The sequence below is a fragment of the Scleropages formosus genome, chromosome 22 (genome assembly GCF_900964775.1).
Source record: "Scleropages formosus chromosome 22, fSclFor1.1, whole genome shotgun sequence".
In the NCBI taxonomy this organism is placed as follows: Eukaryota; Metazoa; Chordata; class Actinopteri; order Osteoglossiformes; family Osteoglossidae; genus Scleropages; species Scleropages formosus.
This window is the reverse complement of record NC_041827.1, coordinates 10249374-10275870: the sequence shown is the minus strand read 5'-3', so window position 1 is coordinate 10275870 and position 26497 is coordinate 10249374. Positions and strand designations below refer to the sequence as shown.

Here is a 26497-nt window from a genome sequence, read left to right as displayed (position 1 = left end):
CGCTCTATAAAAATGAATTGATATTGAATTGAATGTAAGTCAGCTTATGGATAGTACAAGGAAGAGCTTTTTTTTAGTGGATGGAGTTTGCTGGAACTGGAAATGTCGAAATAGAAATATTCTAATTTTCATTCACATATATTATATCAGTATCTAATAACGGGGGGTCTGGGGTTCGAGTCCTGCTTAGCGTGCTTGCGTTGTGATGGACCTGCGTCCCGCCTTGGGTGTGTGTCCCGCGCCCCGCGCTGCCAGGTTAGGCTCCGGTTTGCCTCGGGACAAGCGGCTTCAGCCAATCGTCCGTGTAAATACATTACATGCAGGGATTGATCACACTTGGAGAAAAACATGATACGGTTTTGGATACGCAGACGTTTCAACAGTTATATGTATTTTACCCATTCAGTGTGACGTGAACGTGTGATACGCTTGCTTGCGCGCGCGCGCACTTTGTTGAGTACAACTGCAAAGGAGCGAGTACATCGCCGCCTGTACGGTGGTTAAGAGGAGGGATTAAGCGCGGTGGAGGGGAGAGAGGACGGCACGGAGGACAGAGACTGAGCGAGGAGGAGCTCGAATGCTTTTTTTTTTTCCCCCTTTCTACTTTCTCCGTGACTTTCGTGCAGGTAGGAAACATCCATGGAGCTCAGTAAAGAACAGCCAGCCTGCCGAGCCAGCGCGCCCGCAGTCGGGCAGTGTGTGGAGCTGCAGCGGGCGCGCGCTCTGTGAGGAGACATGGGCAACTTGAGGGTGTGCCGCGCGGCGCTGGTCGCGTGCGTGGCTTCGCTGCTCCTCGCGCTGCTCTACTTCCACAGTCACCTCAAGGCGGGTAAGAGAGTCGTTTGACGTGTTTTTTTTTTTTAGCCTTTGAGATTTTTGTACCGTTTCGCGGTTAATTTTAGTCAAGTCCAGTTAAATGTACTTTGCGCGTCCACTCACGAGTAGTACTCACGTCACGAGGACCTTCAGATGTGGACATTAAGTTTTTTTTTTTATCCGTCGAGAGACCGTGTTTTATCGCGTCAGCTGAACGCACGACGGGTAAGCAGGAGTCCCTCAGCTACTATCGTAAAGTTGTGTATCTGCGCTGTGTGTGGAATCACACAACATTGCCCCTCAGGAGACTGGTAATGAGTGACTTTTTTTCCTCAATACATGACTTGAAGTTGAGTCTGTTGAGAGACGTACCTTCTTCTAGAGTTCACTCACCACCTTAGTTAGTGTGTGGATCCCCTGCTACTTTATCATACTGTACCAGTCAAAAGTTTCGGTTCACCTGGCTGGAAAGTACTTGCATGGGACAAAATGGACAGAAGAATGATTAATTGATTCAATGAAAGCAAAGCAACCCAAAAGTGTCCTACATGATCTCTGGGAATTGCTTTGGAAGAGCTGTAAAGACATGCTCAATCTTTTTAACTGAGTTCCATGAAGAAAATCTAGTTTCCAGCAAATGTAGTCAGAGTTTTTACTACAGGGATGGTGTTGTGGTACAGGTGTATTGTGATGTGTGTCATGCGCATGTGAATGTTGTTCCTCCTTGAGCGTATGTCCTGGCATAATGACCACATTGGTTTCCATTGGGGAACTGAGGATGAAGTTCACATGACGTACCTGCCGGACCTGCTCATCTCTTCCCTGCTTTCCCTTCCTGTCCCTATTGCCTTCTGCGATAGGAATGAGGTGAAACTATGAGAATTCTACCACCACTGTGCTGGGCACAAGATATCCTGACACAGATTATGAAACTTAAAAGGTGTAGTATAACTTACAAATCACTGGGAGGTGGAAACTCATAGGACTCACAGCTATGATTCTCCCGGTTTGCCTTTGTAGACACTGCTGATTCTTTCACTTTCACCATGCCGTACACCATAACCCGGTGTAGTTACTTCAAGCCTTCCCTGTTAGTTCATAAATGTCTTTGCAACTAGTCAAATGTGTCAAAGCTCAAGATGATTATATGGCATTATGTCCTTTTGGTTTTGCTATTTAAAGCACAGGGGCAGAAGAAGACTGGCATTTCTGTGGCATTGTTGCTAAAATAACAGTGGGTTCATGCCAAATCCAGGACCTAAAGAGTGTGGTTTGAGGGATGAACAGTATTTCTGGTCCTGACCTCAAAAGAAATGGAAAAGGGAAAGGAGTTGTGAAAAATGTGTATTGTCTAAAAATTCTTGTGGAATGTTAAATGCTTCGTTTAGTAGTCCTAGGCATTGTTTTTGATTTAAATCTGTTTGCACAGTACTGCTGTGGAGGAGGAAGGCTCCAGTAAACAGTGCCACATAGAGGGATGGCCAAAAGGGCAGAAGGAATCTCAGTTCTGGATTTGTCTGTAGACTGAAATTTGTAAGACGGAAAGTGCTGAGCCTCCAGGGAAACTCAGTTGTGCCAAGGGTTTAATTCACATTATTATAGGAGGAGTGTAGCTGTTACAGCTGTAACCTTGAAATCTGAAGGTCATTTGTTTGAATCCCTACTCTGTCTGTTGCAGCCTTGGGCTGAGTTCTCACCCAGTAGGAAATACCTCACTACATACATGGTTAAATCATTGTAAACCGATTATCTAAAAATATAGGTCACTGTGGACGAGGCATAAGTTAATATAAGGCATACTAATGAATACAGTGATGAGATGATGCTTTATTTTGCCTCTTGGGAGTGTTCTAAATTCTGTGATTAATTCCTCTTACTATGAATTTGCATTTTCAGTTTTCAAAGCAAGTCTTTAGTCTGTCCCTCATCAAAACACGGAGGTAACTTGCTGAACTTGATGACCTGGCACTACACAAGATCTACTAACTTGGACTACAAAATGGCCTTTTCATTGCGGAGACATGAGTATTTATTCTGAAGCATGAGTCAGCACTGAGAAAAAAATATTTTTTATGTACAAATACTACCTTTAAAATTTTTGAGATTGGTTATATTCAACAGAACTTTGCTATTTGTATTCAAGTTGCTCATATAAGGCTGCATTATTGACATCTGTGTTTCTCATCCCCATTATGTGGGATACACAGATTTGTGCCATTAAGGATGTTTTCACCTCACAAAATTTTAATAAAGTGCTTTGTAACAGGTGTTTGGACGTCAAGTCCAAATGCAGACATATGGCCTGTGACAGCAGCTTCATTATTGTGCCCCTTGATATTCACTTTCTGCCAAGCCCACAGGGCACAGTGAAGCAGAGTGTATGGTGTACGGCATGGTGAAAGTGAAAGAATCATCATTCATTGTCTACAAAGGCAAACCGGGAGAATCATAGCTGCGAGTCCTATGAGTTACCACCTTCTAGTTTTTGTAATTACAGATCTTTGTACACACAGTATTCATGACAGCAATACAAAACAATCTCATACAGTAATGTACATTTCTGAACTGTCAGTGTCCATTTGGCACAGCATTTGGGTAGGCCCTGCTGTGCGGTTTTTTTTTGAAGTGTTTGTGAGTACTTGCATGTACAAATGAGTGAGCAAGTCAGCACAATAACCTGCTCTTGAGTCTCAGCAATGCAGCAGTTTGTGTAATTTTTATACTTTCAGATTGGAAATGTAACTGGAAAAGGAGTTTGCTGTGCTGCAAGATCTCATGCATTGATATGGTATTTTCCCTCCATCCTTCTCGGTGTTCTCTACCCCTTAGAGAGTGCTTGTGTTTGTGCCACATATGGAATCAAAGATGGTACAGTTTATTAAAGCGGGAGTGAGAAAACATCCTGAGAGTTATGGTGGTGCAGCTCCTGTGCCTTGAGTTCAGACAAGAGTTTGATTCCTCTTCGCTTTGTGCAGAGTGTACATTCACTCTGTGTGTTCTGTGGGGTTCCTCTCACTGCTCTGGTTTAAAAACAAGTTTGAGATACATCAGTGACTCTGTACTACCTGCAGCATGTACACATGGCTATCCTGTAATGTGCTTGCATCCACAATGTACCCTGCCTTACACTGTACCTTTTGCCTGCAGGTTGGAGAAGCAGAAACTGATAATCAGTAAATTTACTTCATTTAGCTGCCTCTTTTTCCCCCAAAGTGACTGACAATATTAATCTACCTACAATTATTTACCCATTTGTACAGCTAGGTAATTTTTACTGAAGCAATTTAGGGTAACTACCTTGCTCAACAATACTACAGCTAGAGGTGAGATTCATACCTCTGACCTTAGGGTCCAATGGCAGCAGCACTAATCACTACGCTACCAGCTGTTTCATCAGAAAAGAAGAAGGTCTCTTCTTTCTGATCCCACTCCTCATACTTCCACTGTCCTTCCACCACAGTGTACATCTCTCCATGGCCCTCTTCTGTATGTATCATCTGTCCTGAGGTCTGTCATGAGATCTCACACTCTGCCATGCCAAGTCTCACCGAGGTGTGGAGAAACTCATTGCCCTCTTACTCCCTTTCCTCAGCTCCACTAAAAACCCGTTTGTCTGTGTTAAAGGTGTATTTCCTCTGCTTAATCCACAGAGTTTCTTCTCTAAAGGTGGCAGGTACACGAGTCTGGAATTGTACAATAATGAATTAATCATGTGTTTGTATATGCTTCACACACACTTTGAAATCTATACTGTAGTCTAAGCCTTGCAGAACAGTTTTAACACTACTAAAAGTGCTGTTATTAACTAGTACTGTATTAGTAAGGGTACTGACTAGCGAGTAAGCACAGTAGCTTATACTCTTATTGAGAGCAGTAGGTATTAGCCCACTTTTGAAGCACTGCACCACTCTTACCTGTGTTGTGATAACCTTGAGAAAACAGCTTTTGAATAGCTTTGGTGGCATTTTCAAATGTATATACTGTATATGGATAACATTAAAATATGTCAGCCACTTTGAATCGGAGTGTTTGCTAAGATGCTGTTTTCAGTCTGATATAAGACTGAATAATATGAGACCAGGGAAACTGTGGAGGAACTGATGCGAGATGCCTGTGGAGGACCCTGCCTCTCCCTCCACATGCTTCTTATTAGCCCAGGCTCCACTGAGACTTCAGTCCTTGCAAATCAGAGCTTCCTCACCTCCTGTTTCATGTTACCTTTAATATAAACATCCTTCAGTTCTTTCCTTTTGAATCAGCATTTGTTTCCTAGGGAGCTCAGCAGGTAGACTGGTGGATTTATATACCAAAGTGCTATGTAAGATAGCAAGCCAGCAGTTTCTCCCAACATTACACTATAAAAGATATTGTAAGGCTCAGCTCAGTTTCTGCTATGCATGCCTCCCAACCTCATTAAGAGTTTGAGGGCAGGATGAGCTACCCACTGAGGTGTGTGCACAAGACCAATCTGTTCTGAGCTGGGTTACTTGAATTGTGCCCTTAGGTCTTTTCAAATGTTTCATTGCATCTAGAAAATTTAGTACTTGTCAAGTACTGTCACCAGTGGTTTGTGCTCTGTGTCGCAGTTTTTATAAAGCAATATTTCATTCGCATCCTTGCTACACATTACGGGCAGTATCATCCAGACCACCCTGAAACCCATTGCTGTTGTCTTTATGACTACAACATAGGACATAATTACTCAGTACATATTATGTGACTACAGATTTTGTAATATTAAGAAGCATTTTTTCTTTGACCAAAAAACCTTCTATTTATAACCCTTTAACATTTTTCTGAGTAACTTAATATACATCAAAGGAAGTACATAGCTGTACATTTTACAACTTTTTTTGTATTATAGTCATTATATCCCAGTACAGTTTGACAGCAGATTTTGGATGTTGGTTCATTTCCCCTTAGCATTGTTGCTGGATTATGCAGAATATAAATGAGCACAGGTGAGAATAAACAAGCCTGAATGTGTCTGGAGTAGTTTATTTCACAGTTGAGAAAAATTTAAGAAAAAGACATAGACATCTCAAAGTAATTCACTAAAAACAGTAAGTATCACTAGGAAGACAGGGGTGTCATTAAGGGAAATGACAGGAGATTGCATGATTGACACACATTCATTACCAGAAGGTCAGCTTATTTTGCAATGTGCCTTTGTTACTATTGTCCAAGGGAGTTAACCTGGACTGAGTGAGGCTGAACTTCTGAATAAATTAGTAGCCTAAGCTGTAAAACTAATAAATACTTTAGAAAAATCTAACAAATGAACTAACATGAGAATTAAATTATGTGAGCATTAGATTTATACCATCTTGACACTTGTACTTCAGCAGTTAGTACTGTGCTGTTTTGTTACTATTTAAATAATGGTAAATAGTAATTTGTTCCTATAGTTATTGCTCCTATGTGTTTCATCATCATGTTTCATCTTTCACTATAATACTTTTTGACTGCATACTACACTTCCTCTTCCTCCTGTTACACTCCAGCCCTGAGTCCAACTTCAATGTTATTAGTATTTCAGTAATTTTCCACAGGTCTGCTTCCCTGCTTTACTCTTCAGTTTTAGCCTGGGTCCCACACCTTTTTGGGCTCACTTGATTCAGGTTTGTCAGTGAAAGCAGGGCAGCATTTACATTTATTCATTGAACAGATGCTTTTCTCCAAAGCAATGTACATCTCATAGAAAATACAATGTATGCATTACATTAGCAGAAAGAGAGACATAGAGATGCATGATTCTTAAGTGCAGATAGTTTCTTTCCACCATATGAATCAATGTTCATCACAAGAGTAGCTGCATAAAATTTTCAGAATATCCATGATTCCTGATCACTTTTCTAGATTTTTTTTTTTTTGAGACGCATGTAAACATTTATGTTACATTACAGGGGTAGATGTGCAAAAGTTCTTCCGGGCATATCTTAGTTATAGTGCATTAACATTTACACCTTACATGAACTTAAAAGAACATGGGCAAAGTGAGTCTGGAAGAGGTGAGTTTTAAGTTTTGCAACATACTGCACGTGGTAATGTCATTTTCGGTTCCCTCAGCTGCATCATGTCAAAACTGAGCCCTTCTGTTCATGATGCTGCACACCTGAGCTGGGTTCTTAATGTGGCTTCATGTACCTTAAAATGGTGCAAAGCAGACAGTTTTTCCCCTAGTTGTGTATGCTGTTTAAGTCTTGATTATTTTTAGTGAAGTGGCAGACAAAAGCTGAAGGGGAATTTTGAGATTTCATCATTGTACTGTATATGGCTTTTTAAAATCCCCTTTTTTTTTTTTTTACTGATTTCTTCAGAACTGTAAAAGGTCTTTGGGTCCCTCTGCATTTTCTGGGCTGAGAGGTCAGAGTGTGAAATCATTACATTTACATTTATTCGTTTGGCAGACACTTTTCTCCAAAGTGACTTCCATCTCATAGAAAATGCAATTTGTGCATGACGTTAGAAGAAAGAGAGACATAGTTCCAGACATGTGATTCTTAAGTACAGTCAGTTTTGTTTCTTTCCACTATAATTATGATCTTACTTAGATGTTGTGTGCCATGTCTCTCACTTTGTACCAGTGTCATACAGCCAGTTTGCCAAGCTGTAGTGTAAATTGCTCAAAAGGTCGTCTGTAGAAGGTGTCGGGGCTCCCCTTGAAGGCACTATGGAGAAGTCTTTTGATAGTCAGCACATCTTCCCACATGAATCCCTCAACAGGACTGTGTCTGGTGGACTTTCATGCTGGGGTTGGTTTAGGTCTCCGACCTAAGCTTGTTGACTTGTTTGGGTTAGATTGGAGTGTGGTCACTCTGTCGTGCCATGTGTAAGCCCTATTCAAGTGTACAGACATATTATTTAGCTCTGTCTTTTCCTGTTTGGCATGAAAGGGTTTGCTGATGTCACACTGAATGCCGGTCAGTGCCAAACAGTGGAAATTTCCAGTGCATATTAGTTAGTTATTTGTTCTTCAGGGTCACTTGCATATTTCAGTTTGTGCTCATTTTTAGTATTTGAATGAAAATCCTAATGCACAGTATTTTAATAGGCCCTTAAAAAAGCCGCACAGTCTTGTGTCCTGTAGAATGTAATCCTGCCTTCCCCAAGGAACAGTAAAGACTGATTTCCTGTAACTGTAATAATGAATACATTGCTACACAAAGTTTTAGCTTCGTGTTGTATATTATTGTACCCATGAAGAAATATGTGGTATTTATTACATTGTTCTTCAGTTAACTAAACCAGTGTGACGATGGAGCAAAGGTAATGCTAGGCCCTAACACCAATGGTGGACAGGCTCCAGAAAGTTCTACGTATTTTTCATAGCTCTTTTCAGATTTAAAATAACCTTTATTTAAAACTTCTTCTGTGGGGCGATGTTGAGCCTGTGCTCCTCCAACAGTGTAAGGCTATCTGTACATCCCTTCTGCTGTGGTTCTACACCCTTGCTAACCTGCTACATGTAACGCTGCTGCCAGAAACTTGTTGTGGCGGGTGGTTTTTTCACCACTGATACATACAAGCACATGGCTGCCAGTAAAGCAACCAGAATTTACGCTGGAGAAAGAGAGAGGGAGTCTCAAAGGGGCAGTACCAGGCTACAGGCCCACAGCTTAACAGTCTCCTCCTCCGTGCCTTCCTCGAACACAAAGAGCTGCAGTATCAGACTAACACTGGGCCTTTCATGTACAGTTCATTTCACATTTATAACTATGGGAGAAAACGGGAACCAAAACAAGCTTTAAAATACAGTGCTCCATGATGTGGTAAAGCACAGTACGTTAAATATGTTGAAGAAACATGAATTGGAAAACACTTTAGCATAGATAAACAAGTAATACATAATGCACAGAATTCGAAAAGTGTCTTGCAGCCAAAAGAGGAAGACATTTCTAGTCTTTTATTCCTCTATATATCCAACTTTTGCCATCTAATCACCTTGAATGGCTAAACAAGAAGTGTGTAAAATCAGTGTACATTGTGGTAGGGTCCTGTGGGTTCTTTTCCTGTGATTGTTTCTTTGTTACTGTGAAAGTACATGTTATTTGGTTACAGTTACCATGTAATTTTATGGGATGATGTGGGTTTAATGAGCAAAATGTTAAATCTGTCTCGTTGTGTAGGCAGGCCTGCTTTTAGACTGTGAGCAAGTGTCCCATCCTGCAGTGGGAGGGATGTATAAACAGGCATACTCTTCTCTCAGTACGTTATCCAACAGAAAGTTTTTTTTTTTTTTTTTTTTTCTTCTTCCCCCAGTGAAGATTGTTTGAAACCGTCTGGTCAAAAGTTGACCTATCGGATGATGCAGTGGTATTTCTCTCTAAGCTGAACTTGCTATCTGTAAACATGACAAGAGCTATGGCTCTACAGCAGTTTGTGTGCAGGGATGGCCACCACTTGGTGTGGCTGCTGTTCCTAAATGCGGAGTCTTTCGGATAGTGCTACCCACAAAGGTTCGCTTCTCATGGAAGGGGGGGAAAAAAAATGTTCCCTGGAAAAATCCAAGTAAACATTCGCACCACAGGGGTTAGATTGTGCGCTGTACCTCTCTCGACAATCGGGAACAGTGTTCTCCGAATGGTGCCATCCACTTTCATGGACAACTCAAGACTCGGGGATGGTGTTTCTGTGTTTGTATGTTTGTTCTTTATCCTCATCCCATAACATGCCTGTGTGTGTTTGCTAGCTATGGAGTATGGCAGCAGGAGGCCTGGCTGGCAGGGGAAGGCTGGGAGAAGCCCACTCCAAACACTGTATGAAGGCGACCAGGCAAGTTTGTTCTCACCCCTTCAGCATCACCTGAAGCGACACTGCTCTCTTCCACAGCTCAGATCGCTGCGGTTTTTATAAGACATCACAACGGTGGTCAGTTGAAAAACCCCCCTTTTTTTGGAGGTGTTAAATGCTTCACCAATTATTACAAATTACTGGGACAGCTGATGGCATAATGGTTATCACTGCTGCCTGTGGGCCCAAAAGCCACAGCTTCACATCTCACCTCCAGCTGTAGCACCCTTGCACAAGGTACTTACCCTAAATTGTGCCAGTAAAATTACCCAGTTGTATAAATTTCTAAATAATTGTAAGTTGCTTTGGAGAAAAGCATCATATAAATGTATTAGGGAGCACTTTTAACCTTGTAGGTAAAATCTTTAGGAATAAAAACAGCAACTTCCAACCAAAAGGGTCTTGGAGGGTTTCTTAGCAAATCATTTTTATTCACCGTCGTGTATGTTTTTATCAATCAGTTAAACCTTCAGTTGGTTTTGGTACTTCTTATTGTTCCTTTTGAATGGAATACAATGTGCCATGAAGAGCAAGAAAATTGCATCTAGGTCACCACAGATGACCAGTTGCCTGTTAAAATAAAAAAACCAGTAACTTTTCAGAAAAACTGCTTTTATACATGTAAAGGTTAAACTTCAACTGAATTACAGTAGTAGTGAAAAGTTTGAGAACAGCCTGAACCTTTTTACTCATAAGGTATTAGGGTAACAAGGAAATGAGCTGACATGTCATCCAGCCCTTGTGCAGTAGTTCCCAGAGATGTCAGACACTTGGGAGTTGCTTTAATTTAACAGTTCTGTCCAGTTTGTCCCACAGGTGTATTCACACTTTTGACCAGTACAGTAGGTGAGATATAATATGCATGCACTATTATTTCTAAATTCGTGGTCAAAAAGTTGGTATAATAAACTTTTGCATTGTTTCCTGAGATGTGCATCACTTTGAAGAAAGGCTTCTGCTAAATAAATAAAGAAATGAATCTCTAAAATACATCTATATTACATTGAAACGTAAACCACACACATCAGACTTCTGCATAAAAAAAGGTACCTTTATAAAGTTAAATTTCAGGAGTTATGGGTCTGCCTCATGTTATTTCAAGAGACAATGTAGAGAATCTAACTTATTAATTGCTTGCCTGGCTCGTGCTTTTATCCAAAGTGACTTAGGTATGTAAATGGTTTGTGGAGCCTTTTTGATTGGTACTTTTATACTTTTGTGGTTTATGGTATGTACCTTGCTTAAAAGTAAGACAGCACCAGTGGACCTTGAGCCAGCCTTGAGCCAACTTCTTCCAGAAAAGATGATGCATGTTTTGTCAGGCATTTTACACTTTTTATGTTTTAACCAAGGACATATTAACTATATCCCCCATCAGTCACCCACTAGGATGCATTTGAAATTTTAGCCACAGCTTCCACAAACTGGAAGGACGCAGGGTCTCCACTGCTGCAGCAGAGTTACTTATTTAAAAAAAAAAAAAAAAAAAATTACTTAGCAGGGTTTTAACCACACAGTCGTCAGCCACAGGCTATCAGTGTATTGTATATCGAGCTGCTGTTTCTGTTATATCTGTGTTGTCAGTAAAGGAGTTCTCTCAGAATCAGATGTTAATATTTTGGTCGTGACACAGAATAACTAAACAAAATGGCTAGTAGTAGTAGGGTTTCTTGTCCGAATGTAAAGAGTTGTTTTTCATCCTCTATGTGCGTGCCAATGCTTCCATTTAAAGATCAGCGAATCTGACTGAGTTATTTCCATCCAGTCTCTCCTTCTGTTTGGACACTTGTGGAAAGAGACTGACCTATGTCTTGTGTTTCCCTTTAATGATTAATACACAGCTGCTAAACCACCAGGAGTAAGCCGAGCCCAGGCATAAATGCACTGAATAAGTAACCTTCTTGGCAAATGGTGTGCCGATACTAAGAAGGAAGCAAAATTACATATTTGGAGCAGGGTTTCTGCCAGGAAGCATGCATAACTGCCAGCAGGGTAGGAGGTAGTCCTGCAGCTAAACTGAGGGTTGGGGATCCAGCATAAGCCCTCTTGCACTAGTAGCCTTGAGAAACAAAAGTAACGTGAACTGATTCATTACAGCTATACGTCAGTTAAGTTGTACCATGTCTCTGCTCTGTTTTGGAGCTGAGGGAAAGCATAATAAAACAGTTTCACATTCCAGAAAGAAGTGATTTAAAAAAAAAATATATAGGCCATTCAGTTCAGTAAATATTTGAGACAATTCATGAATCATTTAACCATTACGTTTAGGAACTCTGAATGTGGAGGCTGAGCCCATCACTCAGTGAAATTTGCAATGGTGGAAGGTATTCATAGTAACTAAAATGTCAAGTTTTGACTCAATGTCTTCATCACCAGTTTCAGTCTATTAACAAATGCTTTGTCTTTTTTTCTTCTCTTGACCTCATGTGCCACATGTTTCAATTTCTTTGTTTTCCACCATTGGATCTCTTGCAAATGCCCTATTCTTCATCCATTGCTCCTTTCGTGAGGTATACACCCCATGCCCCTCTCCTGTCCTCCATGTTGCTTTATTCATCTTCAGTTGGAGCTGTCCACTGCGCAGATGATTCACCAAGCACGCCGAGAGCTTCTTGAGGAGATGTGTCGGTCTTATACCAGGAAGAGACGTGTCCTCATCCCAGAGGACATAAAGCACCTCATTGTGGATGACCAGCATGGGCTGCTCTACTGCTATGTGCCAAAGGTGGCCTGCACAAACTGGAAGCGCGTTCTCATGGTGCTGACAGGAGATGGCCGCTATAGTGACCCACTTGACATTCCAGCCAATGAGGCGCATGTACCAGGGAATCTGCGCACACTATCAGAGTACACCACAGCTGAGATCAACCATCGATTGCGCAATTACCTGAAGTTTGTCTTTGTCAGGGAGCCCTTTGAGCGCCTGGTGTCGGCCTACCGCAACAAGTTCACACGCAATTACAACACTGCTTTCCACAAGCGCTATGGCACCAAGATTATCCGGCGGTACAGGGCAGACCCACAGCCGGAGGCGCTGGAACATGGTGACGACGTCTCCTTTGAGGAGTTTGTGCGCTACCTGGTAGACCCACAGACCCAGCTGGAGGAGCCCTTCAATGAGCACTGGGAGCGAATCCACTCACTTTGCCATCCCTGCCTTATCCACTATGACGTGGTGGGCAGGTATGAGACACTGGAGCAGGACTCGCGCTATGTGCTGCAGCTGGCTGGTGTGGAAAGCCAGGTGCGTTTCCCTGCCTCTGGAAAGAGCACGACGACTTCAGAAGACATGGCCGCCCAGTTCTTTCGCAACATCAGCCCCTTGTATCAGAGGAAGCTGTACAACCTCTACAGGATGGACTTCTTGCTGTTTAACTACTCTGCACCAGCTTACCTGAAATTCAGGTTTAGCTAACCTTTTATAATTTCACTTTCCATTTCATTGAGTTTTTATTTAAACATTTATTCTGACATGTCTTGACGAAATACGTCGTCTTAAGTGACGTGTAAATTTGTCATCATCCATAGCTGTGTATTCCTTCTGATGCCTATGTGTCAAAGTCAGGCACACACCCACAATCTCAGCACAAGTACAACTTTATCAACACTTTCACCATATTTGGTATTCCTTTGCGCCACTGATTGTAGTGGGAATAATTTTACTAAAAAAGAAATGTTATCTATGTGCCTTGAAATTATGGACTTTGCACAGTGGAAACTTTTGTTCCTGTTTTACTTTTTTAGTTGGTGTCTGATTAGAGGACCCCTATTTATGACATTTTTTTGCAGATAGTTCTACTGGGTATATGACAGTTTTGGGTTTTTTGCACCTGTATACTGGTTGCTTCACAAACTAAGACTAATGAATGAATCACTCTTTGCTTTTATTACTTTAAAAACCTTTCAGAAGCCTACCAGATTTTGCTGGTTATTATTGGTGGGCCAGCACGAGCTGAATTTAGTTCACTTAAAGGGAAACAGGTTTCATGTCAGATTTGATTTTATATGTCCTGTACAGCCAATACTGAGGTATCGACATATGAGGTACATTAGTCTTTCCCAGAGTGGGGTATAGCGGTAGTTGTTGTCTGTGTTGGGCATTAGACAGTGGTGAAGCACCTTGCAGTTGTGTGACAGCCAGCTGTAGCAGCAGCGTCCTGACAGTAGGTGTACCCCTGTGGGCAAAGATGCTCTAGTAGGGGGTGAATAAATATGAAAAAGGATGCAGTGTCAGACTGTTCAACAGGGAGTCCTTATCCAGTCCTTGACCGCATTGTGGAAAGCTGGCCTGCCACATGAATGAGCCCTGCATGTACAGTACATCTGTGCTCAGAGAGAGGATTTTTTTTTTAGTATGTAATTTTTTTCTCTTAATGTGTGCTACTCCTATTTGCTTCTGTTACAGTGGGAATCTTTCAACAAAAGTTATTACGAAGTAAACCAAGGTCAAACAAGCAATTGTAGACCTCTGCTATGTCTACATTTTGCGTGCTACACGAACATTAAAGACTTAATATTTCTAATCCAAAAAAATGTGAAAATCAAAGTGCACTAATGTCTTAATCTTAAGGTGTCTCCACAAAGTCATAATAGGATAAGTGGAATTTCCGCATTTGCTTGATAGGTGTCTTGAAGACAGTCATATTTACTATCCAGTTATATATTTGTACAGCTCTGTTTTGTCATTTTGGGTAAAGGAACTGAACTAAATAATCTTAATTTATGAATTTAATTTGGTGTTCTTTACCCAAAATAACTTATTCATTGTGCGTAAGTCATTTTAAACAATTTGATGTTAACAGCAAATATTTATTTGTAATACAAAATTTCCAGGATGATCTCTTCTGTAACACATTTGTGAAAGATGCTTAATTTTGCTCCAAAAAAGGTTGTATAAATATCTGAAATTGTTTTTCAGACAGTGTCACAGGCAGCAGTGGAAGGTTAATCTGCTGTGCATGGGGGGGGGGGGGTCTTTTTTCATTATACCCACTATGAGTGAGTTAAGGGCTTAAGTGTTTATGTGGAGCTGTGCAACAAAAGTGAAATATGTCATTAGACAGTGTTAGAATTACAGGCAGTCCCTGGATTATGAATGAGTTCCATTCCTAAATCTGTCTCTAAATTGGATTTTTCCATAAAATGGTGGTACAGTTAGGTAGGGTTGGTATCTACTGTCACTTAGTCAAATGTTTGTCTTTGTAAATAGTATATTGTGTACCTTTCTATGCATAAAAAAAAATTCAACACTTTGATACAATAACATCTTAAATAATAATGACACAATGTAATGATAAATGTTACTATAGTATTTATAATAGAAAGAGGAGGAGGAGAGTGTGTAAGTATAAAAAAACCGAAATGTTTGCTTTTCCAATGTTTGTTTGGCATTTCACCTTTTTCCGATCATGATCACCATCACTTGTATCACATTTGCTTTTTGGTGCCATGGTTAGGGGTAACAACAAAAAAATTAAAGCCAAATACAGTAACCCTTGAGACACTGCAGCAACGTGGTCCGACTGGAAGGAAGGAAGTCGGTCTTCTTCCTCCTAGCCAACAAACTGCTGTAGTCGTGCAAAGCTTTGATGTGCGTTGCAACATAGCGCACGTTTATTACAAAACATTGCACGTAACTCAAATTTTTAATATAGTAGGCTTAATGGAGGGGGGGTCGTAACTATGGGTTTTACGTGAGTCACACTATTGTAGCCTGGGGACTGCCTGTACTTCAAACAGGGTAATCCCTTTGGACTGTCCATTCTTCCAAATTAATGAAACTAACATACAGAAGTCTTAATGGAAACAAGTTTTGTGTTCCAGCATTGTAAATTTTGCTTAAATTTCTGACTAATGCATTATCCACATTAAAAAGTTTATACATCATTGCTTAAAGTAACAAAACAAAAAAAAAAACGTGCATAGAAATATACAATGACGCACAAGAAAAATCAACGAAGGAAACCCTGCTATGCTTATGTTTAAATGTGCTGGGCTTGGGGAAACTTGCCAGATATAATTTATTTACTAAAATATCCTGATTGCAACAAGGACATTTGAAAAAATGTCTTAAATGTTAGTGTTTTAATAAGTTTTACATAAAAGACAAGTCAACATTCTGAAAGTTGGGTGTGTGTTTGTTTCTAAGGTACAAGAGTAGTGATTTCATTAGCTATACAAACATTCATGCTAATAAACCCTACATTTATTTGTGAAAGCAATTCAAAAAGCATCTAAAATAAGTATCTGAGAATTTGTTCTGGTTATACAATGGCATTATCACGAAATATCCAAGTAACTCAATTTGCTCATGTTGGCATTTCAACGTGGAGAAAAGGCCTGCATAGATCTGAGAAAACTACGAAAATTAGTAGCACATATCATTTGCATTAAAAGCAGAAGCATTTCAAAAAGCAAAAATTATACACACTACAAAGCTTAAATAATTAGTCATTTTTTCACTGCTGCAGTTTTATTTACACACGTATTTGTTGATTTGACAGGTAACATGTGCAGCATGAATTAGTGGAGAATAGTAAATTTTAAAGAGGACAGAGGCATCAGGCCTCTAATAGAGATGTAATTTGTTTTTATAAATGTTATCACATTTAATAAGCCTAACAGACACGCAAAACCCACCTCTTTACACGTCATGTACACTTGCATTTCTAGGAGTTTGAATCAAAACATTCACTGGCAGGAGAAAAAGCAGTTAAGAAATGAGAGCAAGTTAGAATTTGGCAAATCAAAATTGTTTACCAATCATTTATCTAGAAATAGTTCATTTTAATTACAACAAAAATAAATTTGAAGCTGAAATTTCTAATTAAGGATACTGGGAAATCTTACATTCAGATATGCCTCTAAGGATGTCTATAAATGTGAATTTGGCGTACCGCTTTAGGAATTTTCCCTCTCTGCAAAAAAGATCCACATTCATATGAAGAGTAAACTTGAATATTCATAAACTGTAAGCATATGTGCTGCATGAGCCATGAATAAAATGCTCAGATCAAGAGCAAAAAGTTGAAAAACTCCCTCCTGTATTTCTCCCATCAGATATCAGACAGAGCCAGAGTCCTCAGACAAGGTCCTAGAGTCTCTTTTTTCTACTTGAGCTCCTTAATTAATTGGTCTTGAATGACTTGTATGATATGAATGAGAGTAACACAGGCATTTTTGTTGATGATCCACTAATTCGACATTCACCAAGACAAAAGACTTTGAGCCACGAAGAGAGACAAAGCACATTCTGACACAGACTACTCACAGGTGGAAGGCATGACAAGCACACTGACAGCACATGTTGTGTGAGGTCTGCAGAAGTCAGCAGCAGCTTAGCATCCAGATGGAGAGGAGAGTGTGCACTGTGTCCTTAGCTGGGCCAGTCAGGTTTCGTGGTCCACAGCCTTAGAGCCCCATGCTTTCTGCCATAGACACCAGTCGGAAACAAAGCGCCAGGAGGCCTGTGCCCAGCAGGTCCCCCAGAGCCGTCAAGTATGGGATGGAGAAGTTGTCTGGGTCCAGTCCCCTCCGCCACATCAGGCGCACAACCAGATCAGCCAGGTACAGCAGGATCCCCACCTGAGCAGAGATTCATTCAGCCGTTGTCTGCCATCACGTCCATGGTATTCACTGTGCCATTATCACCATGGAATATCTTATCCACCTATCTGTAGGGGACAGTAACAGTCCAGCAAATGTGCATAAAACAGATCCATATCGAGGTAGAGCAAAAAATGAAGTGAAAAAATTAAAAGCCATAAAAGCATTACATACAGAAGCAACTTTCATTTTCTGCTCAGTTGACAGAACAATTGGAAACAACAATTTGACAGCACAATGCTCTCTGGAGCCAAGAAACGGTAAAATATAGTTTAATCCCCTGCTCACTGCATGTCCTACACCAGTTGGGTAAATCTGTTTTACACTGTCAAAGTACTTAATTTATTTTCAGTTGGCAAGAGGATCCAAAACGTTTTCTAAATGAGAGTTCACCGCTTGTTTACAAAGTAATAAAATGTACAAATCAAAAGTGAACAACTCAAGGTGCATAAAGAAATAGGAACTTGCCAAGTCAGAATCCCTCTGCCCCATGTCTGAGTGGTGAGGTCATGAAACACCACCCCAACATGAGCTCATACCTAGATCAGCACATGGGTTCACTGCCATGAGGAGGTCTGGGACTGGTCTACTGACGTGGGTTTATGGAGGCCGTCTCGCCAAAAAAGCAAAAGCAATGAATAACTGCCCAGCATAAGCTACACAGCCATCCATTCCACTGTGTATGAGGACACAATCCATCGTTTCACCGAACAGAGCTGGACAAAATGTACACCTACCTGCAGCAGAGCCGCGGACAGGTAGCAGCAGGTGAACCCCAGCGTGATGGCTGTGTGACCCCCCTGCAGCATGTAGATGGTGCAGAGAAAGATCAAGTGACCTGGGACCACCAGGAAGAAGAGCACCCTGGCTGACTTAGAGTTGATGCCTGAAGAGACCAAAAAGGGAATGAACTTGAACCGTTTCCTTCCGTTTGTCACAGCCTTGCATGGAAAATCCACAGGCTGCTGACCTGAGGAGAAGAAGACCACACAAGGGTTTGGCCAGTGCTGCTGCATCTTGTAGGGCAACACGCCTGGAATGCTCCAGATGTGAAGGTAGGTGGAGATGCGACTGGCCTGAATTGCCACCAGATTGCCACCCACACCTGGAGAGGAAATGGGGGGTAAGCATTCTCTTGGTCCACATGTTGATAGTACATTTAGCAGGACATCAAAGCAGTTGTTTTGGTCCACATCAAACTTTTTATGTGGTATCTTCTCCTGACAAGGTTGTTTTAGAGCCCTTAAACTCAGTTCCAAAAAGTGGAAGTATGCAGTGGAACAAGTAACATTAATAACAAAAATACTCAAAAAAAAACCATGGGAACTCTTTTCTTCTACAGGACTGTTGCAGGATTATATAAGTAAGTTGTCTACGTTTGAACATCATGATAGGCTCTACACTCATACGCAGATATTCTCAGCAATCAGTACAAAACTACGTATTGGAAGTAGTACAAGGATATCGACTATACGGCGAGTTCAAAACTAAGGAACAGCGCCGTACCTGCGATACAGATGGTGCGTTTAATTTCTAGTGCTGTATTACTGGTGGACGTGCAGCTGAGTTCTTAAGGTCTTAAAAACAGCCGCAACAGTCGCAAAGCTGCATGCCACCGCCACTAGAGACAATAATGAAAGTTGCTATGTAAGCGCAAGTCTCTGAGCTTTGGGAAATGACTGAAAGAACAAGACGAGATTGCTGACGCAAGCAGCTGAGATGAGGTTGCAAGATCACTATGTTTACCATCCATAACAGGGTGAGGAGGATAGCAATCTGGGAGAGGCTCAGAGTAGAGTCACTGCACCTCCATATTGAGAAGTGGTCAGGTGAAGTGGTTTGGACCATGCTTTGAGAATAACCCTTAGTCAGCTAGACCTGAAGTCATATATAGTTATAGTGGGCATGTCCCGCTAGGAGGAGACCCCAGGACAGACCCAGGACACGTTGGAGACTTTAGATCTCTCGGCTGGTCTAGAGAAAGCCCGGGGATCTCCGAGGGGAGCTGGAGAGCACCGCTGGTGAAAGGAAGCTATGGGTCTGCTTGTTCAGCCTGCTACCACGATGACACTATCCAGGACAAGATTCAAGATTCAAGAGCCTGTCATATGTACAGTAAACAGTCTGTTACACCACACAATGAAATTCTTACTCTATGAATCCTCCCAGCAGCCTATGACATAAATTATAAGGACGTAAAGAAAGAAGACACAAGGCGTAAATTAAGGATTTACAAAATTACTATTAGTGCAAATGCAAGAAACAAAATTATGTGCATGTATAAAGTGTACAGTGTAAACATGGAAGACATGCATGTGCAAAATCCTGCAGGGGTAGATTGGGTCCATGTTGTTATTTGCTTTTGAAAAAGGGTGGGTGTGTGCGTGTGTGCAAAGTATGCAGAGGTAGTCTGTAGTCTCTGATGTTATTTGCATTGTGGGTGCGTGTATATGTGTGGAGGAAGGATGGGGTAGTTGACACCTCTCAAGATCAGAGGGTAATCTGTGTCTGCAATAATGGGAGGAGAGGCAGTGGATGGGTGTCGTTCACAAGCCTGATGGCCTGCGAAAAAAAACTTTCTCAGCCTTGACGTTCTGGCTTTAACACTCCTGTAGGTGGAATGAAGCTAATTAACTGACCAACGTAACATGAGGAACAAAAAGAATAGGATAGTAAAGTGTCAAGCAGTCAGAGTCACTACATGTTCTTTTAGATAAGCCTATCATTTCTCTCTCTGCCTGGCAGTTTGAGGCCTCCGATGTGCTGAATCAGTACCAGGACACATGATGCCTGAGACGTCACACTGGTTACTTCTCGCATAAGTCTGGAAACTGTTGCATATACTGTTGCATATACCTGTGTAGTGATTTTATTGAATCATATGTCTGCTTACCATTGATGGGGTGTGAAGATGGCAACACCCTCAAAGCTGGGATCGCTCACCGTCTTGTCCAGGATCAGGCCCCCGAAGCTGAGGAGAAAGGAGCTCAAGTCACAGAGTGTGCTTAAGTTGAGGATGTTGAGAATTGGGGAGGGGGACAAAGTTATTCCAGCTCATGCTGTGTTATGTTCAGTGGAGAAGACCACAAATGGCAAACGGGGAATGCGGTTGGGCTCGAGGGAGGCATTAAGAGACTGCTGTACCACTGCTACCATCCCTACCATGCATAAACACACGAACACGCTCCCTGACACGTCGGAGCTCTTTAAAGGAGGAAAACACGCGAGCCGGAAAATGCGGAATAGCCGATCTCCGTTGAGACATTACCGTGAGCGTAAATTTCTCTTCCCCGGCAGAGCTGCCAGCCGCCTTTCAGCACACTGAACCTGGCTCTCGAAAGCTCATCTTAGTATAAAGTCTCGAGTCGTACTTTGATGAATAGACAGAGCACGTGTCCATTGTAGATCAACGTGCTTGGCATGTCAGGGTAAGTTATTGTATAGAAAGGGATTTCAGTCCTGCGCGTTGCAGCCTGCAAAGATTAATACCTGCTGATGGACATGGCTACAATGACAGGTTGCCATCCCGATGTTAGGACTTCGCGGATGTGCGGGCTGCGGCGGGCGAGGACCACCCAGAGTGGAATGAGTATTAGGAAGAGCCCACACACTAGGGGGGACAGGTACCAAACCCCTGAAACACACGGACAGGTAGGTCAGCACGGAGTAACATTCCTTCAAATGCTGCACACAACCCTATGATATATGAGATACCATCTTGGGAGCAAAAGAGTGGTGGGACTGCGGGTTAAGGGCATGAACATGCAAAATGAAGGTTTCTGGTTCAAAACCATCTTGTTTTGCTGATAAACGTTCTTCTCATAAAAGACCAAAGTGCCACATTAGCGATGATGATAATAATAATAATAATAATAATAATAATAATAAGATTCACAGGCACAGCTATGCAGAGTAAGCTAGAGGTAGAAAGACACAAAAACCCTCAGTGTCACAAAAATATTCAGCTCTCAAACAGGAGGTTTTCTGTCTGCTCTAGCAGTTAAACAGATACATTTACCTTGATTAGGGTATATTTGGATTCTGCTGCTTTGGTGTGTCCGACTACCTTGAGTCATACGTACATTTCTACATAGAAGATGTGAAACTTTCTGATTTTTTTTCAAAATAAGGTTCATCAAAAGACAAATGAGTAACCTGCAAAATTGGTAAGTCCCGCTGTACATACTGTTAAATCTATTCAATGTAGTCACTGCATGTGCAGATGTGTTTCTTGGTGGTTCCCTTCCACTCATACTCAGCAGGCCTCATGCTCTATGTTGATCTGTCTTTTATTATGCCGTAAATAAATAAATGAGGCCCCATGCATGATGTTCAGCTTCACCAAGGTTCTGCTGACATCTGCTGGTGGTACAAATAACATCTGCATTAAATTTCATTTAGCAGGAATGAATTACAACCACATCCCTGTAATGAAGGAGGGACGTATCTCCCCAGTGTTCAAACGAGCTTAGTGTGACCCCAAATATTTGTGGACCACTCTGCTGAGTACTACAGCTATTTTTTTGCCCCTGAACTACCTGACAAGTTGTTACACACCTGCCCAGATCCCAAGTCCTTCTGGCCGATGTAACACCTCACGTAGAACTGCTCTCAACACCATTGTGGTACAGTTCAGACTTTATGAACTGCAATAACTGAAGCAATTCAAGGTAAATACCTGCTCAGGGGTACCACAACAGGACTCTCCATGAGATCTGAACAAATACCAGTTCATGCTCTTAACCACAACCACCTGCCCTTATTACAAAGTTATGAAAAAGAAAATTTTCTCTCATCTACAGAAATTTCCCTTGAGAGGACCATCATGAAAAATGTATGCATTATGACATTTATGCGCTGTCCACCGTGGCTCCCGCAAGTGCAGCATCGACACCGACGTGAAGCACCAGTTCCACTGCCACCAGAAGACTCGCCTCTATACTGGAAGAGAGCACTGCTGACTCCAGCTAGAAGAGAAAGGGTAATGAGGTCCCCTAGGCTGGCGGCGATGGGAGTAGCCACATTGTCTGGGTTGATGCCCACCTTCCTGGAGACAATGACCACCCTGCCATCACTAGACCTGCACAAATAGAAGTGAGAGGCAGTCAGGGGAATCACACAGGCAATCAGGCCTAATAGTTGTATTGTTCTATATTTTCCAGCTCCAAGGTTCTCTATAGATTTTACCACGGTGCACTGGTTTCCTCCACCTTGTGACATTTACAAAGTGCACTGGGAAAGAGAAGCTGAAGATCCAAGTTCTCCCATTTGGTAAATATAGAATACGATAAGTCGATACTACGGTGCAGACACCGCATTACTCAAAATACTCTCAGAATATGGAACAGCACAGATATTGTCCTAAGCAAGATGAGGAAAAGACTGATTAAGAAGTAAAAAGAAATGAAAATTAGTGCTGGACCAAACAACACCAGCAAATAATTCCAGATTGACAGATTAAACATGTTATGAATTTACCAAGTGAAAGGGCAGCCACAAAGGCAGTGGTCACACTGCTAGCGCACAGCACGGCTGCATGACCCAACTCCACCCGTCCTCTGGTGACTGTTCCCAGCGCCACTGCTGCCAAGGCAGCCAGGAAGCCCACAACTGTGGCCTGCACCTTCAGAGAGGAGGAGGACATTCACAGGTTCACTGCAGGCTCTACCACTGGTGTCCTTGGTGCCTTTTGTCCTGCACTGATTTATGGGACATTTGCACTAGCAGGAAATGTGAAACAATGTTTTAAAAAAAATGCAGTAGCAAGCATAGTGGTGAAGGACAGAGACTTGCAACCTGAGGGTTGCTAGTTGAAGTCCCAGGAGTTGCTGCTGTACCCTTGAGTAAGGTACATTACCTGGATCAACGATGCAGCAGCCCTGTCCACCTTGAAACAGTGTATTTTCCATAATTTATAGCAGGTCCTTTACAATAGTTAAATTACTTCTTAAATGTTTGCTCAAATCACATTAACACAATATAATCAGATGCTGAACATGTAGACAATGTACAGATCACTTTACTTTGCAATCTTAAACATTTTCCAGTTTAATAAGGCCCCTTTGGGCATTCCTTACTGCCTACATTTAACGAACAATACTACATTTCCCAGAATTCTTTGTGCCTACTGCGTCTCATTTCTGCATCCTGGTTTCTGTTGTTTTTGCCAATTTATGTTGTTTATCTGTTTCGAGTGAACAAAAGGTACCTGACTTCGTCCACTCTGTGCACGCACGTTATTCACTTAACACAAATTAAGCTTCATTAATAATTCATAAGTATGTAAAATTGTTTATCCCGCTTCCTTTCATGTGTGTACGAAGAAACAAAGCTACCTGAATAAGTGCTAGGTTGCTGCACACCATCCTCCACTGTTGCTCAGGCTTGTCCATTTGTCCAGTGTTGGCCTACACAAGTAAGAGGTCACTTGTCACAGGGATCAAGGTTAAAGCTTTGCGGAAAGGGAAGCGAGAGGAACAAAGACCCGGTTGTGATGCCGATTTGATCTTACTGCAGTGGAGAGCCGGGACGCCAGTGTCATTTCCAAGTTCCCCTTGAGTCCTACAAGGGCCGGCACCAGGATGAACACCTCGGTAATGGTCTGAAACACGGGCCAGTGCTGGAGAAATAGGAGAACGTGTGGCGGGAAATGAGTAGGCATGCATACCTGCAAATACCTATCGATAATATATGGTTATATACATATATGCAAAGACGCAACTAAAAAAAATATTTAACATATATGGTATCACTCTTAATTGCATAGATGCTAAAAGTAAATGGGGAAATGTTTGTAGGGGTGCAGAAGGGTTGCTTTGTGTTTCCTCTCCTGTCCTGCCTGGTCCTGTGATTCAGGCACAGTTTTCTGTCCTGAGCCCCAGAAACCCCATCTGATTCATCCGTCTTCCAAGAAGCCCTGGCCCTAAAACCTCAGACGCTTCTGATCATGAATATTCCATGAGTGGAGACAGCCTTCATCCCATTGCACAATATCACAATATCACAGCACAATATGGCATCGCAATATAGGGGGTGCGGTGGCGCAGCGGGCTTGGCTGGGTCCCACTTCTCTGGTGGGTCTGGGGTTCGAGTCCTGCTTGGGGTGCCTTGCGATGAACTGGCGTCCCGTCCTGGGGGTGTCCCCTCCCCCTCCAGCCTTGCACCCTGTGTTGCCGGGCTCGACTCCGGTTCACCGCGACCCCGCTCAGCAGAAGCGGTTACAGACAGTGTATGTGTGTGTGTGTGTCTGCACCTCATAATATACTATAACACTCCTATATTTTTTTAATTATACATATGCATATTTTATTTTTCCAACTACCTCTAAGTACCATTTTCATACATATATATAATTCATGCCATTCGCCACATTTATTTATGAAAGTCCTGTAGGGTCATTAAAGTAATAATATTATATATATATTGGAGCTACAGGAGGATGAGAGGAAGTATAAAAATATAACGTATGATTTAATACAGCGTGTGACCTTCTGCGTTCGGCCCCAGCTCACCCTGTTGGAGGTGAGCGCTCTGTGAATGATTCATCCCGGCTGACTCAAAGAGGGGGCTGTGGTGCAGTTCCACTCATGACGCAGCAGTATTCACAGCCTCGCAAGCACCTCCCCGACGACTGGCCAGACGACTACAATGCCACCTCCACCAGGGAGGTGAGGAGCTGCGGCAGAACGGCCGACGCATCCACCAATTCTCATTCAACACTCTTGATTATCAGCTTCAGCCATCTGAACGGTTCTGGTTCGACCACTTGTTTTAAGCTTTCTCAGCTGAACCATTACTCAAAGGTACAGTTGGACCACAACCCTGCAAAGATGATCTGTGATGTTCAAATCATCAAGGCGACACACGCACTCACACAGAGACGCACAGACAGGACAATCAACAGGCTGTCAGATTCACAGACAGACCCATCAACTCGCAAAGACCGAGAGACAGGGAGATCCACGGCCAAACACTCAGACTCTGGCTGATCCATAGATACGCATGTAAACCAACAAGCAGAGACACACAGACCCACAGACACGTATATCCACAAATAGATTCACGGACGGACAGAACCACGGACACACACAGACCCATAGATAAAGTCCCTACTTGCACTGTGTCCATGAGCATGCCGGCTGCCACCATACCGAACCCAGCAAGCAGGTAGGGCAGCAGCACCTGAGCTGCGATTTGGCAGGAGCTCTCCGACGGGCAGCTGTGGGTGGATCGCGTCACCTTGCAGATGAACCCTCGCAGCTTGCCGCCTTCATAGCGGAGCTCCAGCTTCAGGTGCGTTACTGCCATGGCCGCTGTTACCGTGCTCCCGCGTCCCTCTCATCGGAGCATTAAGAGCTCCAAAATCGGAATTATTGGGAAAAACTTTTCATAACTTGAACACAGTCAAGTCATCATGTATTTGCTCAGTGTGGAGAAACACCAGGAAGCCTTTGTCCAGTGTGCTCTGGTTGAAACAGGCTCACAGGAGACTTGAAGGTGAAAAAAATCCACTCCTCCACCTGTTGCTTTCTGAATGAACTCCGAGCGAATACTGACAGGAGCACAGGAGCGGAATGGGACGTTTTCCAAGAGACCGGCGAAGGCAAGTTGTCCTTATCTCGCTGCGTGGAGGTCAGGCCGACAGCTCCTTCCTCAGAGCACAGCGGGGCCCCGCAGCGAACCCGTTCTCCTCTCTCATGCTTCGCTCGCCAGGAGGCAGGTGACAGATGGGCGCCGGTCGAGCCCGGGCCTCTCCCCGTGCCTGAGAAAAGTCCACACCCTCCGGAGCAGCAACCCGTACGAGGCGGCAAACTTCTTGGCCGGCCTGCACTTTTTCCGCGCGCCCTCGCCGTGGCTCTCGCAGCCGTCCGTCATCTTCGGCGAGAATCGTGCGGCTGCTGCTGGCGGTCGCGTGCAGGTACCCCTTCGGACTCCAGCTAGCGAGGTGACATTGAGAGCTCCAGCAGGAGATGCCCCGCTCTCTCTCTCCGTCGTCTCTGGCTCCCGTCCTGATCTCGACACCAGTGGGGTCCTTCTCAGAGGCAGGAGTCCGGCTTCCAACCCAGGAGACTCTTCTCGAGGACAAGGACGAAGATAAGGAAGAGGACACAGGTGCTGCGGAGTGTAAGGACACGACGACGACGACAACGACCACGCAACAGCCGGGCTCCCTCGCTCTCTCCCCTCATTCGTGACGCATGCTTGCTGTCCCTCCGTCCTCTTGCCGCTTCCTGGCAGATAGGTGCGGTGCCTGTCACAAACACACGTTGCGTCTCCTTGGCGA

At 42.9% G+C, this 26497-nt stretch overlaps 1 protein-coding gene and 1 pseudogene across 1 annotated transcript; one reads left to right on the top strand and one right to left on the bottom strand.

The window, feature by feature from the left end:
* The first annotated feature begins 345 nt into the window (after positions 1 to 345).
* On the top strand, positions 346 to 13942 carry LOC114909310 (carbohydrate sulfotransferase 11-like). The gene is made up of 3 exons (XM_029247604.1): positions 346 to 829; positions 9509 to 9591; positions 12173 to 13942. Exons 1-3 carry the CDS (start codon positions 736 to 738, stop codon positions 13022 to 13024), a joined length of 1029 nt encoding a protein of 342 aa, XP_029103437.1. The 5' UTR covers positions 346 to 735; the 3' UTR covers positions 13025 to 13942.
* A 2809-nt stretch (positions 13943 to 16751) lies between these two features.
* Positions 16752 to 26196, bottom strand: LOC114909337 (solute carrier family 41 member 1-like; annotated as a pseudogene).
* Between the last annotated feature and the right edge of the window lie 301 nt (positions 26197 to 26497).